Source organism: Prionailurus bengalensis, chromosome A2 (genome assembly GCF_016509475.1).
Source record: "Prionailurus bengalensis isolate Pbe53 chromosome A2, Fcat_Pben_1.1_paternal_pri, whole genome shotgun sequence".
Taxonomy (NCBI): domain Eukaryota; kingdom Metazoa; phylum Chordata; class Mammalia; order Carnivora; family Felidae; genus Prionailurus; species Prionailurus bengalensis.
Genome location: NC_057348.1, coordinates 93,428,190 through 93,443,667, shown reverse-complemented (window position 1 = coordinate 93,443,667; position 15,478 = coordinate 93,428,190). Strand labels below are relative to the sequence as shown.

Genomic DNA, 15,478 nt, shown 5'->3' with positions numbered 1-15,478 from the left:
GGAACACAGACCATGAGAAAACTCCATTGATGAGGCAAATCTGGCACACTAACTTCATTCAGTGCTTTCTTGTGGAACGCTGAAATAGTCCAGTGAACTCCTAGGACCACTCTTAAAATGGGTGAAGGGTCTTGATGCTTCTGGAATAATAAATCCATGTTTTCCAATTCCTTTCCAATTGCTATTCTATAGGGCTTTAAATGGGCTGTATCTTTTCCAATTTATATATACTTGAGAAACATTTCTCAAAACATTTTCCCTTAAAGCATTGAGGAAAAGGAAACAAAAACTTGTAAAAATACATCTTTTAATAAACATCAAGAAATACAGTGCAGTTTCACTGAGGTTTTACATTGCAGTTTACAACAAACATTATCTATTATAGTGTATAATTACAAGTAAAGTAAACTCAAGAGTGGTTCTTTTTTTTTTCCTCCCATGGCTGGATAAACCAAATCTGGTGCATCATATCACATTTAAGGTTGTTTTCCAAGCTGGATTCTGTAAAAGGCCCTTAACATTAATAACTTGTAACAACAACAAAAAAACATATCCCCCATCACAATGATAGCTTGATGAGTACTCAAAAACTACTAAAAAGAAATGTAAATACTTGCTTTCCTTTGATGGCTTTGAAGAATAGGTATTGATAGCAAATCTGAAATATTAAAGACAATAAGGGAAACAGCTGTTTCTTTTGCCTAGTATATCCATAATAAATACTAATTTGAGTCTACAGATTATGAAAAGACTGCAAAAAATGCTTACAGGAAAAGCTGCACATTTATATTTATGATCGCACGGACTAAAACATGTCTAGTGTATTAATGGTTGAATCTGCTTTTCTTTAACATTGTTTATACAAAGAACAGGAAGATGGTATAGTTCTTGACACTTCTGGACAAATTTAGTGAGAGAGGGGACTGATATTAATTAGCACAGGAGTAAATTAATATTAATCTCAAAATTCTACTTGCCATTGTTTTGGAGTGATCAAGATTCAGCCACATCTGCGAAGAGTAAAAAGGAATGGAACTGAAGGTAATCAGAAGCTATAACTAAAAAAACCATAGTTTTGCATGCTTTATACTGATGGCATTTAAAAAGTTTACAACTGGATTTATTTGCTATATACATAAACTAGTGCTGTAATTGCGGGGGGTGGGGGGTGGGGTGGGGAAGAACCACTTACATCCACAGAAGTACCAGAATCATATCCAGATTTGCAAAGAGGCATAATAACCACCTGTTTACCATGCAACTAGCTGTTTGTGAAATATGTAATGGTTAATAAAACAAAATCCTTATGAACATAGTACTAATGTGTAGCAAATTATACCAATTAAGTCAGCAGCTCAAATTCATAAGGGTAAAGACCCAATTTCCCTGAATTTCTAAGCATTCATCTTGGTGTTAACATGGTTGTACCTAAATATTACCCCTTTAGAGGAAAGATTTTAAATACTCCTCCCTCTTCAATACATCATCATACTCTCAGAGGTGAGAAGGAAACAATTTAATTTCTCTACCAATTTTGTCCATTCTCATGAATCCGACAGTGTCATTACAGTGTCTAGGCTAAGGTAGGTGCTCTAAAAGATCCAATGAACTGAATTTCTAAGTTCCAGAATATTGCTGGTATTGTACAATAAGCCTGTCTGCTAGAAAGCCACGTCGCTGATTGAAATATATTCCTGGATCAATGACTGAGAAATTAAGACCAGCTGCCAATAAAGTCAGACTGTTCCCTGTTGTTTAACAGTTTGATTTTCTTTATTATATTAAAATTTCTTAGTGGATGGGACCTGATCTCATACTTTTCATGTATTCTCTATAGCACCCACTAAAGTGTTGAGCAAAGATATACGCTCAAGGAAATAATCAGTGACAAGGGCAGGAACTGAATCAAGAGTGAATGTGGTCATGGTGAAGCCATAACTTACTTCACTCATCATTCAAAAGGCAGTCACCAGAGTGAATCTCTGATATTGTCGCCAAAGAACAGATGCTCGTCCCCTACCACTGTCTAAAAGAGAACCAACCACTTGGGCCTCTTTCTTTCTTTCTCTTTGTCACTAAGAGATTATACAGGTGCATGTGTATTACTTGGTGGATGCTATCTGAAAAAAAATAAGGCTTTTCTGCCTCAGAGAGGAAGCACCAATCCATCGCATGGCCCCATTTTAACTCTGATAATACAAATTACAGAATCATTAACTTTTAAAATTATGTTAAATGTTATCCATACTAGTAGTTATTTAAAATGTTAGACTTATTCTCTCTGCCATCACTTAAAATGCATTTTATTTTAAACACTGCCATGAGGTAGAAGATAAGGAACTCACAAAGAAAGTAATCTTCAAAATACCAAACTCTATTCAATACAATTAGCCCCGAGAGAAAGGTAAGAAAAGTTACAGCCTTAAGCTGGTAGACTGACTACTGTTAAAACATTACCCTTACCTGAAAGAAATTTCTTATATTTGAAATTGCCCTTCTTCCCAGTTTAAGGTATTATGGAAAAAGGACAATACACATTCTGAAATACTCATAAAGATCATGTACAACAGCCTGTCTTAGCCATCATTTTTTTACTTTACCATGTTGTTCTAAATCACCTCAACTGAGACACAGGTCCTTTCCACTTGAATAACTGATTAGATATCAACATAGAGGTTAAAAATCCTTCTAGCATAAGAAGCAAGATAAAAGGAATGATTCACATTTGAAATAATGTACTTTTCATAAAACTAGCAGCACTTCATTCTACTGGGACATACAAATTTGGCTTCATTGGTCAGAAACAAAGAAAAATGTATATAGGTCTAAAACAGCTCCTTGTACAAGGGAAATGTGAGGCTACAAGTTTTCTCTGAGAACTAACTACTTCCCCATTAGGTGGTATGTGAAACTACTGGAATGTCAATTTCGATGGCAGAGAGGCGAGAGCGTGCTGAATAGGGCTGTGAGTAAGTATGCATACTGGGAGGATGGGAATACAGTGGTTGCCAGAAAGGAGAAGGCAAAGATTTGCATGCACAGTACCAAATAAACAGTAAAAGGGAAGTCATAAACAGGCCCCCAGCACTAGCCATAGTGACATACACTGCGTAGTCAAATGTAAAGACTGGCTCAAATTTCTTGTTCAGATGAATGTTATAAAAGATGACCCAGATGGATGGGGAGAGGCTCACAGTACCTGCCAGGAAGAACAGCAGCCCAGCCACCAGATGGCAGCCTGCACTATTGACCAGACACTTGGCCAGTTTGATGTTGGGCACTGAGGACCTGAAGGCCGTGTTACACATTCCAATCAGGCAGAGCAGCAGGGCACCCATTGCAATCAGGATGCTGAGAGGCAGGGCAAACTGGAGGACCCGCAAGTCCAGCTGGTCAACTGATGAGTACCAAGTAGTGTCATACATCAGGCAGTCACTGCTCCCATCATATCGGGCACACTTCACCCACAGGCCAGTGTAAACAGTCAGATTCTTCTCATTTCTGTTGAATGTGATCAGTCGTAATTTCCTCCAGTTGGGAAGCAGAGTCCCCGCAAAGAGGCCTGCTACCGAGGCGATTCCACACAGGAAGGAGAGGACTGTGGCTGCATGGACATCCCGACAGCCCATGGCAGGCAGGCTTGTGCAGTACTGTCAGTAAGACTAGGGGTGACACACAAGAGGACAAATCATGAGGGGACAATAGGAGAGCAGAGCAGGAAGGGTGGTGCTGGTTGGCAGCACAACTAGTGATGTCAATGCAAAGAGGGAAATTCTGTCCCTGTTTCCTATGTATAATATGAATGTATATAAACACATATGCATGTGACCTCAGAGCACAGGTACACTCACATATGCTTAGTTACCACTGCCTGGGTCATGTAGCAGCTGAAGTTGTTGAACATGAGTACTTTTCTTCAAATATGAGTATTTTCAAGAAATATTGGGGTTTCAAGAAATATTGAACATGAGTATTTTTCTGCAAATCAGAAGAACCATCAAAATAATTTCAAATTCTCTTAACATCACATCTTAAAGTCTCTCAGTTGTCACTAATCACTCATTCAACGTATATATATGAAGTACTTTAATGTGTCCGGCCTTTAAATATACTGGGTTGGAGGACTCATAACTGTCAACTATAAAAAAAACACAAACTCAGCCTCCAATGCTCATGAAATGTAAAATGAAACTAGCATGCGGCTGAGGTGAAGGCAGCTCATAAAAGACAAAGATGTAGGGAAAGAAGCATTACAAGACAGCAGACTGGCTGAGGAGGGACTCTGAGCCAGACTGCTAGCATTGTAATCCCCACTTCCTCATTTACTAACCAAGTGACCTTGGGTCAGCTACAGAACTTCTCTGTAATTCATCTTCCTCATCTGTAAAAATAATAGTACCTACCTCGCAGAGTTCTTTTAAGTATTCAGTGAGTTAATATAATGTCCAGTACTTAAAACATGTCTGGCATGTTGGTAAGAGCAATTCAAGTGTTAACTACTTCTTAGCACTCAGTGACCAGCTCAGTGCCTGGCACACAGAGCAGTTTAAAGAATGTTTGCTGAATAAACTTTACATAAGAAAAAGCAACATCTATGGGGCGCCTGGGTGGCTCAGTCGGTTAAGCCTCCGACTTCAGCTCAGGTCACGATCTCGCGGTCCGTGAGTTCGAGCCCCGCGTCAGGCTCTGGGCTGATAGCCCAGAGCCTGGAGCCTGCTTCCGATTCTGTGTCTCCCTCTCTCTCTGCCCCTCCCCTGTTCATGCTCTGTCTCTCTCTCTGTCTCAGAAATAAATAAATGTTAAAAAAAAAAAAAAATTAAAAAAAAAAAAGAAAAAGCAACATCTAACATCTCATTCCTATATACTAGCCACACTGATAATTACAAAATCTAAACGAACTCCTCTCCAATGAGTTAGTCAAATGAAAAGAAGAGAACAAAGACCCCTGAAATTAGTCTGCTCAACTACTTCCTGGCCGACTCAAGCTGACTTGCATGCTTTTCAGGTTATTACAGTAGTGGTTATTGGTTATTATACAATTAGTGCTCATATAAGATGAATGCAAAGATTCTTGAAGTTATGAGAACCTATATATCTCTACCAATGCTATTGTAAGAAAAGGAAAAAAAAAAAAAGTAGCCAGGCCTTTCTCTCATTGCAAATTAAAGGGCTGTGTGTGTTCTTGGGGTGCCTAGGTGGCTCAGTCAGTTGAGCGTCCGACTTCAGCTCAGGTCATGATCTCACGGTTCGTGGGTTCAAGCCCTGCATCAGGCTCTGTGCTGACAGCTTGGAGCCTGTGGCCTGCTTCTGATTCTCTCTCTGCCCCTCCCCTGCTCATTCTCTGTTTCTCTCTCTCAAAAATAAATAAATGTAAAAACAATTTAAATAAATAAATAAATAAATAAATAAATAAATAAATGGCTGTGTTCTTTCTCTGTATATGACAAAGTACAAGAACCAGTATCTTATTCAGCTTTAAGAGTCTAAAACTCACTTTCCAAACCACTCAAATGTATTTTCTCTGCCTTCTATCATACCCCCAATGAGGCAACACAACAGACTAATAAGGCAGCACATTTACTTCTTTTAGTCAGATAATGATGAAGGGGCATCTTCATGATACATACTGTATGTATGTGTTCAGAGTACCCATCATCCTTTGCAGAGTCAAATATTATCTGCTGCGATGGTGGAGTAGCATTCCCAGGAGTTCAGGGGCCAGAAAGAAGATCAAAATGCTAAACTGGGTTAGGACTTGATCACATGTGTTTGAATGGGAAGGCATAATGTTCTTTAGGAAACAACATATTTGCATATTAATATAATCACATAAACTAGGAATAACTTTACTAGCAGAAAACATATAGGTATGTATACATACCTATATAACTGTACAATATAAAATCAAAGTGTAAGCACAAGTGAATCATTTTTCAAAGTCTTCAAGCTAAACATAATTAGTTCTGAGTTTCTCCATTAATATTAGTTTACTACTTGTTTATTATGTTGCCTTCTGTCAAGATTACCAGAAGTAGAAATTGTTTATGAATATGTAACAGATGAAAAAAACAAAGGAATTATAGTCTGAATTTATATTTTTCATTCAAATTGGGGGGAAACACTGTCTTGCTTAATTTTAGCAACCAACCACCTTGTTCCAGCAATGGAAACTGTGGTGCAGGTTTGAGGATGTTTATACTGGAAAAGGCTGCTAATGATGTCACGCTCCAAATTTCAGCTTCTTGTTGATTTTCGTTCATTTACCTGTCTCCCCCACATGCTGTTACCAACTTGCACAGTACCTGGCACATAAGTCATTCTGGCAATACTGGAATAAATAAGTACCGGGCACTATTAGACTACTGGTAATGTAGAACTGGACAAGGAAGTAGTTATTATAAGTAATAATTCATTCAATGAATTGATTTATTCAACTCAGTATTTAGCACAAGCAAAATACCCTAGATTGACACTGAGGCCACTAAGATCTGGACCTTGCTCCAATGTGTTAACAATCAGACTGAGAGAAAGAATATGCTGCTTTATGAGAACTCAAAATGCTAACAATCAATTATATGATTACTACCTATCAACTGATATTGTTAGATATTAAGGAAAGTGAACCAGTAAGGTACCTGTTCATAAAAATGTATCATCCAGCGTTAGAAAAAGACTGAGCAATGAAAGAGAATGATGATTTGATTAAAGTTGTGAAGACTCAAGAAAAAAGGTTCCTTCTGTTTCTCTCAAAGCCTCAAAACTCCTTTAGGCAATGCGCTCAGCATCCTAACCCAATCACAAATTCCCTCTTGCTTTCAGAGATAGGCGTCAAAAACTTGGAGTATCAATATAATTGAGATTTCTCCAATCAAGCTGTCTTGTGCCACTAATTCCTACAATACAAAGGGAGTAAGAAACGATATCAGAATGAATGACTTTAATATTAATAAATAAATTTCTGTAGTTCTTAGACTATAGACTATCAAATGACACTAATGAACAGAGGTGGGTCAATATTTACTTTGGGATCAAGTGTGTTAATATTTATACTGCATCAAATCAACACACATGTTATATCAGTCCCCTGAACTTGCTTTTACTGAAGCATTCTTAGCTCAGACCCCAGAGATTGAGTAGAAGTCCTAATTTACACAGCCAACAAGAAATGCAATGGCATTTTTCACATGGGAAATACTAGTAACCTCAATTCTTTAGCTAATTTCAACCTCAGTGCTGGAATTAATGTCCTTGCTCTTTGTAACTTTCTTTGGTTGCTTTACTTTTTATGACCTGTTCTTAACTCCACATATGCATGATTTGATGTCATAGATCTCACTAGAGGGATGAAATAACATTTAATAGGGATAGTTAGGAAAAGGAATGTTTAATGATTTAAAACTGAAAATAATGCTCTCAGGTTAGGATTTGTTCATATTAAGAGGGTGAAAGATCTCTACTCTTGTGCTATGCCAATTAATTCTTAATCCAAAATAATTAAACACAAATCTGATTATTTCACTTTTTTTAAAGATTTTAAGTAATCTCTACACTCAATATGAGGCTCAAATGCATAACCTTGAGATTAAGAGTTGTATGCTCCACTGACAGAGCCAGCCAGATGCCCCTTGCTACATTTCTTACATTCAATGGCTTCCTATTTCCCTCAGAATACAGTTTCTAAGTTTCAAAACTTTCCCATGTTTTCCAAAGTTTCAAATCCCACCATCTGGTTCCTGCCAAATCCTCAATATCCTTATTGTATCAGCTTCCCATCTAACATGCTACAGACTATGTAGCCATACTGCTTTTAACTCTTCAAATTTTGCACATTTATTTATTTATTTATTTATTTATTTATTTATTTATTTATTTTTGAGAGAGAGAGACAGAGTGTGAGTGGGGGAGGAGCAGAGAGATAGGGGGACACAGAATCTGAAGCAGGCTCCAGGCTCTGAGCTGTCAGCACAGAGCCCAACATGCGGCTCGAACTCACGAACCATGAGATCATGACCTGAGCTTCATGAAGTTGGACACTTACTGACTAACCCCCAAATTTTGCACTTTTAAATTTGGCTAAAGGCTTTAGTTCATGCTATTTTTCCTTCCAGGACTTTCTTAATTTCATTCTATTCTTTGCTTACCTAACAGGTGTTCATCTTTCTAATTTCCAAGGAGGCTGGCCCCAAACCTGTTTTCTCTTCCCCTATCCTTAACCTCCCCACCGGCCCTGGTTATATGATCTGAAAGCACCTTTGTACTTTTTCTTTGGTAGCAGTGATTATGCTTATAATTCCTCATTCAACATTTATCTTTCCTACCAGACTGAATTCCAGGAGGACAGAGAGCCTTCTCTTTTATTCTGTCCCACACTGGTACACAGAAGACACTCAATTATTTGTTAAAGAAATAAACAAACAAATAAATGTAAGGTCCACATGGGTATAGTCATGATCCAGGAAGAAGGTCACAAATTTGCTCTGTTATCAGTTTCTTTCATTCATTCACTCACTTACTCATTCATTCATTCATACCCTGTGTTTTGAAGTCTCCAAGTTGCTTCTAGACCATGCCTCCGCTTTCCACTCTTACGTGACCAGTCTCTCCTATTTTTTTAAAACAAAGTTCATTTTCTTGCCCTAAAAACTTCCCAAGATAAATGAGGCCATTCCCAAGTATTCACATAGAGACTATTCTTCTAGAAATAAATATCTAAGCTTGGCAACACTAGTTAACTTCCATAGTGGTCAATGGATCAATCAATTATAACAGTGTTGAACCTGGTGTTTTCTACTTAATAGGTATGTTACTAGTGGATATACTCCTTTATTAAGAGTGGTTAATATATCAAATTAATGTTCATCAAAGCAAAACTATTTTTAAAGCAAAACTATTTTATTTGTATTTAGATTTTCTTTTTAAAAGAGCAATGGAGGGGCGCCTGGGTGGCGCAGTCGGTTAAGCATCCGACTTCAGCCAGGTCACGATCTCGCGGTCCGTGAGTTCGAGCCCCGCGTCAGGCTCTGGGCTGATGGCTCAGAGCCTGGAGCTTGTTTCCGATTCTGTGTCTCCCTCTCTCTCTGCCCCTCCCCTGTTCATGCTCTGTCTCTCTCTGTCCCAAAAATAAATAAATGTTGAAAAAAAAAATTAAAAAAAAAATAAAAGAGCAATGGAGAAAAAAAAAAGATAAACACCTTTTTGTCACATGAAAATCCCTTATTAGGGACTGTAGAAAGTATGTAAGGTTAAAAACACACTAACAAATCTAAGTAGCACTCCTGAATACCAGCTAGGTCAAATATACAGGTGTCTGGGCTTTTTGTTTCCATCTAAGAGGCAACCTGGTATTACAGTCCCAGCAACCGAAGACCCAAATGCCAGTCACAACCTGGGCAAGTCATCTATGTCCTCTGAACTCAAATATCTCACCTATAAAATGCCATCCAAGGTAGCTGTAAGACCATGAACAGTAAAACCCTTTGTAAAACAGAGTATGGTCAGAAATTTAAGTTTATAATGATTACTAGTAGGCTTATTTATTTTCTTTAGCTAGGAACACACTTTTCTTCCGGATCTTAGCAAACAATCACACATGGTTACAGCCATAAAACAATAATAACAGAGCATTCTCTTTAGAGTAGTTACTGAGCACATCAAATGAAGTCTCTGTTTCAAAACAAGCACTTCACATTTGTCATCTATCTGTTCCATGGTGACTTTCAGAGAAGTAGATGGATAAAATTTGGTACGCAGTTAAAGGTGATCAAATGTATCATTTCAAATAAAAATATTTTCAAAAAGATATCTATGGTTTTGAATAGTGTTCAAAGAAGTCTAAGGCAGGAATAATGGGTAACAGCTTTAGGAATTCACAGACCCATCGCTATGTAATTTTTTTCAGGGATAATCCCAGGAATAGCTATATGAGAACACATGTGTAACAGTAGCTACATTAATTCTTGATGGTAACACTAGCAGTCCCTTCTACCAGTAATTTGAGTTATTTTAGAAACTGTAGGTCAATCATTGCACTCACAAGGGAGATCTATCTTATAACTTTATTTTGCTGAACAAGAGAAAAACATGACATCTCATATATGGTGGAAAAAGGAAAAGGAGTAAAATCAAAGAATGTACTTACTCTTTGAAGTACTTGACAGCTCTAAAACAACTTTAATCAACTTAGAAGAAATATATGCACATCTGAATAGACAGTAGAGATGATCTGGGCCTAAAGAAATAGGGAAAATGTCCCAAATTAACATGATACCTCTCTAAATTATGTGTATATGTATACACACACACATATAACGTACACACACACATATATAACGGATTTTTTAGATCCTTCTGATGATTACGAATAAGGAGAGCCAAGGAAACACTGTGCAGTTAGTTGTCTTGAAAGTAAAAGAAATTTGTTTCTTTTGTACCTTTTAAAAGAATACTGGTAACAAAACTAGGCTGAACAAAAGTTGATCTGCATTGTGCATCCTAAACTTTGCAACTAATTTACAATTCCACCAATGGCTCTACCTGCCATTTAAGTATGTTACCATAGATCTATTTTAAGCATCAACAACTTCCTTTTCAAACTATTTATCACAATAGGTAGGACGAGGATACAAACTTGTAAAAGCTTCAGAACTTCCTGGATAAGGCATTTATCACTAGCCCTATTATTATTATATAGAATGTTGTCCTCAACAGTCTGCACAGAAGAGATTTCAAATTGTAATTTTTCTTTTCTAAATGTATGTTTCTTGAGTTAATATCATAGAATTCCTCACTCCAAATTAAGGTAACTTGATTTACAATTAAAGACACACACCAGGATCCCTGACTTTTCATTTTAAGTGGGGTCACCAAATCTGGCCTTCCTCTAACGTGGTGACGAGCCCCCTCCAAGGCGTTATTACACACAACTTGGGCTTCAGAGTAAACCAAGCTTCCAGAAAAACCCTCACTCCTTCTCCTTTCCTTCAAGCCCTGTCCTTAGAAGCATCAGAGCTAGCAGAAAGAAAGAGAGAAAAAGAAGGGGAAAAAAAAGCTCTCCTGGTTAGAGCCAATGGAAAGAGACCGCAACAGTGACTGTGAACAAGCCCATCCCTGGAACACTGAGTGGGTCTGAACCAAGAGCAGGTCATCATTACACAACCAGCTGGTGATTCAAAAATAGCAACTTCCAGCTCCACACCTCACACCCCGCTAGCCAAGCCCAAGCCCTTGGCTGCTGCGGCAAGACACCTCGACATTTCCATACTCCTCTGTACAAAATAATTTTTTAAAGCCTTATAAAATACCTCCTCACTCAATTTTCACGTCCACAGATGTGGTCAACAGTTTTCAGGGTCCCTGATTCTCTTCGACTTAGCTATTTTACACAAAATCCTCCACTATTTATGCAAAGGACCCAGATTCTTGACGTCCACAGATGTGGTCAACAGTTTTCGGGGTTCCTGATTCCCTTCCACTTAGCTATTTTACACAAAATCCTCCACTATTCATGCAAAAGACCCGGATTCTTGACCACACCTACCTGTTTCTCACATCCAAGACATTTCACTCGCCGACACAGAGGAGCTTCTTAGAGCGTCTCCCTCGCGGCGTCCCAGGAAGTGCGTCCCCGGCGAGCCGCACCGGAGGCTTCTGGGAGCTTAGTCAGGTTCTCCCGAGACCCTAATCAGGAATGCCCTGAATGACTGAGAGACTACAATTCCCAGAAACCACGGGGACGCCGGCCGCAGGCAACATCCTGCGACCACCTCTCGCCGATCTCCCCAACCTCCAGCCACATTATTCCCCTTGCACCTTCAGTTCCGTCCAGGTTTCAGTTACAGCTGTTTAAAAAAAAAAAAAAAAAAAAAAAAGTTAAACGAAACAGAAGTAAAAATACTTTTGAGTTAGGTGCTCAAGTAAATATTTACTACTAAATGTGATCTCCGCTTAAGATTTGTTAGCAAAAATCCTTACATACATTTTTTCATAAAACATTTATGGAGTCACAAAAAGGAAAACAGCTCAAATTGATTTGGAATATTTTCAAAGATAGAGAATTTGAATGGTACAATGAACACCCATACACTTACGCTCTAGATTCAACAATTATCAACATTTGCCACATTTATCTTCTCTCCACTTATATGTATGTGATCACTATGATGATAGGCATCGTGACAGTTCAGCATCCTTTGTTTTAAAATTTTAAAAACATATTTAGCTGCTTTGTTTTATATGGGGTTTTGCTACATATTAGTTGGGCTGCCTTGGGCAAGTTACTTCCCTCTGAGGTTATCTGTAATGAGGATAAGATTACCTGCATCATAAAATTGTCTTGAAAATTAAAGGGACTTAATACAGGCAAAGCGCTGAGCACATAACTGGCTATTAGATATTTGAACTAACTCTACTCTTCTGCACAATTTCAACATCCTGTCCCTTTCTTTGTGGCTTCTCCTAAATATGAATTACTGTATTCGTGAATATCTGAATTAAAATAAAGGTTTCAGAAGTCTTGTATTGGACAGATCTGATTTCTTTTTCATATATAAAGGATGTTGAAGTGTCATGATGCCTACTAATTTCAAATGATCACACACATAAATAGAAATAAAGTAAATGTGGCAAATGTTAGTAATTGTTGCATCTAGAGAGAGGAAGTATATGGGTGTTAATTTACCATTCCAATTCTCTGTATCTTTAAACATTTTCAAATAAAAGTTTGAAAAAAGCATCATAGTTTTAAACAAAAGTAAAGCATGGCATCCATCCCTATCCCACTCTGCCCCTGTACTTAACTTGGGCAAGTTAAGTAACCTCCTTGTGGCTCGGGATCTTATCTAAAAATAATGGTAAGGATTGAATGAGTTACTATACATAGAGAAGTTTACAACAGTGTCTGACACTGGTTTTTGTTGTTGTTGTTTTTAACCATTTTCCATTTTGTGTTGCTCGAGGGAATTTTGTTAGTGATGGAAAAGGGTGAAAGTCTACTATCCACTATTACTACCTTCCCATCTGCCATACTGCTTCAGAGGATGGATGGAGCTATCTAAGACCAGAAGCAATCTAATCCTAAAACTAGACCTAGAGATGTAATTATGAGAAAGAATATTCGACCTCAGTGATGGATGATGGCAATATGACACAGCATAACTCACTTCTTTGCTCTGAACTTCAGCTCTTTCATCTAAAAAACTGAATTGAATCCCATAACTGTATACAAAATCATTTTATAATTTATTTCCTCATCACTAATGAATACTACCTGGTTAGCAGACGTTAGCTGGGATGAATATGTAATTGATTATAATAAAAAAGTAACAGCACCAAAAGGAAGGGATGACAACACTATTTTTAAACTAATTGATAAGTTCATGTCTATGGTTAACCTGGCCTTTGGTATAGCAAAGATGGAACAAAATGCATATGCACACACCTTTGTGGGACTAGAATATTGGAACATCATTCTCTAAAGGAAAGACTTTAGATCAGCAGTTAAGAATCCTGGCTTTCGATTCTTTTCTCAAACAAGACTCCTTCCCCCCCAATCATGGAGACTTTTCAAGGAGTAAGTCAAATCCTTAAAAAAATTCACTGCAGTCTCTCGCCACCAATTCTACAAAGGTCTGCTTACTGTATTAGTTTCCTATTGTTGCTGTAACAAATTACCACAAAATTCAGTGTCTTAAAATTACACAAATTTATTATCTTACAGTTCCGAAGGTCAGAAACCTGACACAGATCTCACTGGGTTAAACTAAAGGTGTTGGTAGGGCTGCATTCTTCTCTGAAAGCTTGAGGAAAGGTTCTGTTTCCTTGTCTTCTCAGTTTCCTGAGGACACCTGCATTCTTTGGCTTATGGCCCCCTTCCATTTTCAAACTCAGCAATGGCTGGTTGAGTCTCTCAACATCTGAATCACATCACTCAGACATTCTTCTGTAACCCTCTGTCATCTTTTAAGAACTCTTATGATTACATTTGACCTATTTGCACCACCCAGGATAATTTACTCTATGGTCATCAGATGAGCAACCTTAATTCTCCCTTGCCACATAACAGAGCATATTCACAGCATATTCTTGAGATGAGGATGAGGACATCTTTAGGGGACCATTATTCTGCCTGCCACAGTCACTAATAACTCCTTTCCGTTGCATCCAAGGGTCTCTTTTGGGTTCCGAATTGTCTTCCACCTCCTTCAGGTCCACATTGCACAGTTCTGACTGCCTCTCCCCTCCCCCCCCCGCCCGCACCCACCCCGAACTCTGCTTTCTCGTTTTTGGAAACATCAACATTTCTACCCTACCCATTTCTACCATGATTTACCTGATTTGTTCCCTGTCCACCTGTTGCTTTCACGTTCTCCTCCCCATTCCCCAATTATCAAAAGCCTCTGTCCTTGGGGCCCTCTCTATCAATAAATACTTCTTCAAAGGGTAACCTGAAATCTCCAAATCCACATGTCTGGCCAAGACTTTTCATAACTTTAGGACTATTTCTAATTACCAGCTCATATTGTTAACTGCCATTAACTTTAATTTCAGTATTCTCCAAATATAAGTTAATAATTATACTCCTTAAGGCTTCCAACATTCCTTATTTTATCAGCAGTTTCCCTTTCTTATCTGTTTTTGAAATCTTCATACTTTTTAGTTAAATTAGGGACCGCATCTTAATTCTTCCTTTGGAATATCCATTTGCTCTTTTTTCACTACAAGGAATTGTCACAATCCTATTTAAGCCCTTGTCTCCTCATATTAAGATATGTGCAACAATTTCCTTATGTATATATTGCCAATTTAAAAATAATAGAGAACATTGAATATTTCTTACATTCCAAACACGTTTTCCATGAATCATCTAATTTAATCACAATAACTCCACATTAATGACAAATAAATTGAGATGCAGAGAGGTTAAATGATATGCTCAAAATTAGTAAGTAGTTTGTGGTAGGTATTCCCAAAAGGTAGCTGTTACCATTCAGAACTTTCCAGATCAGGGCAGTCTCCTTACTTTGGATTTGTGTCTAAAACTGTACTTTTTTGAAATGCCCGTTGAAGCTATTCTGAACTTGGAATGGCTTTCAACTATCCTCTTTTCCCACTCAAATCCTGCTTTCACCCTTATCTGAATAATTTTATCTTCTCTAGATTATACACGTCAATTCCAAATTGGGAAGCAACTAGCACATATTGTTCCCTTTTTATGTTTTAGTCATAGCTCACCATAATATTTCCATGACTAAAACTCAACAAATACAGATTAATTTAAAAATTTCCCTACATACTATGTTTTAGAGGAGTCACATAAAAATACTATTAATTGGGAAGTTGGGAAACGTAGAGAGAAAAGTAGGAAAGTATTATGGGTAGAACATATTCCTCAAAAGTTCCAATGTTGGGAGTCCTAACTCTTTCAACATACCTCAGGATAAGACAGGGTCTTTACAGAGGTAATGAAGTTAAAAAGAGGTCA

The 15,478-nt window shown here is 37.8% G+C and overlaps 1 protein-coding gene across 1 annotated transcript; it reads right to left on the bottom strand.

The window, feature by feature from the left end:
- Nucleotides 1–290: 290 nt before the first annotated feature.
- On the bottom strand, nucleotides 291–11,755 carry CLDN12 (claudin 12). The gene is made up of 3 exons (XM_043588807.1): nucleotides 11,537–11,755; nucleotides 10,139–10,228; nucleotides 291–3,662 (listed from the first exon to the last, which is right to left on the bottom strand). The coding sequence occupies exon 3, from the start codon at nucleotides 3,627–3,629 to the stop codon at nucleotides 2,895–2,897; it is 735 nt and encodes a 244-aa protein (XP_043444742.1). The 5' UTR covers nucleotides 3,630–3,662; nucleotides 10,139–10,228; nucleotides 11,537–11,755; the 3' UTR covers nucleotides 291–2,894.
- Nucleotides 11,756–15,478: the final 3,723 nt, after the last annotated feature.

Bases quoted from the DNA above. Each gene is read 5' to 3' on its own strand.
- CLDN12 (XM_043588807.1), bottom strand. From the start codon at position 3,629: ATGGGCTGTCGGGATGTCCATGCAGCCACAGTCCTCTCCTTCCTGTGT.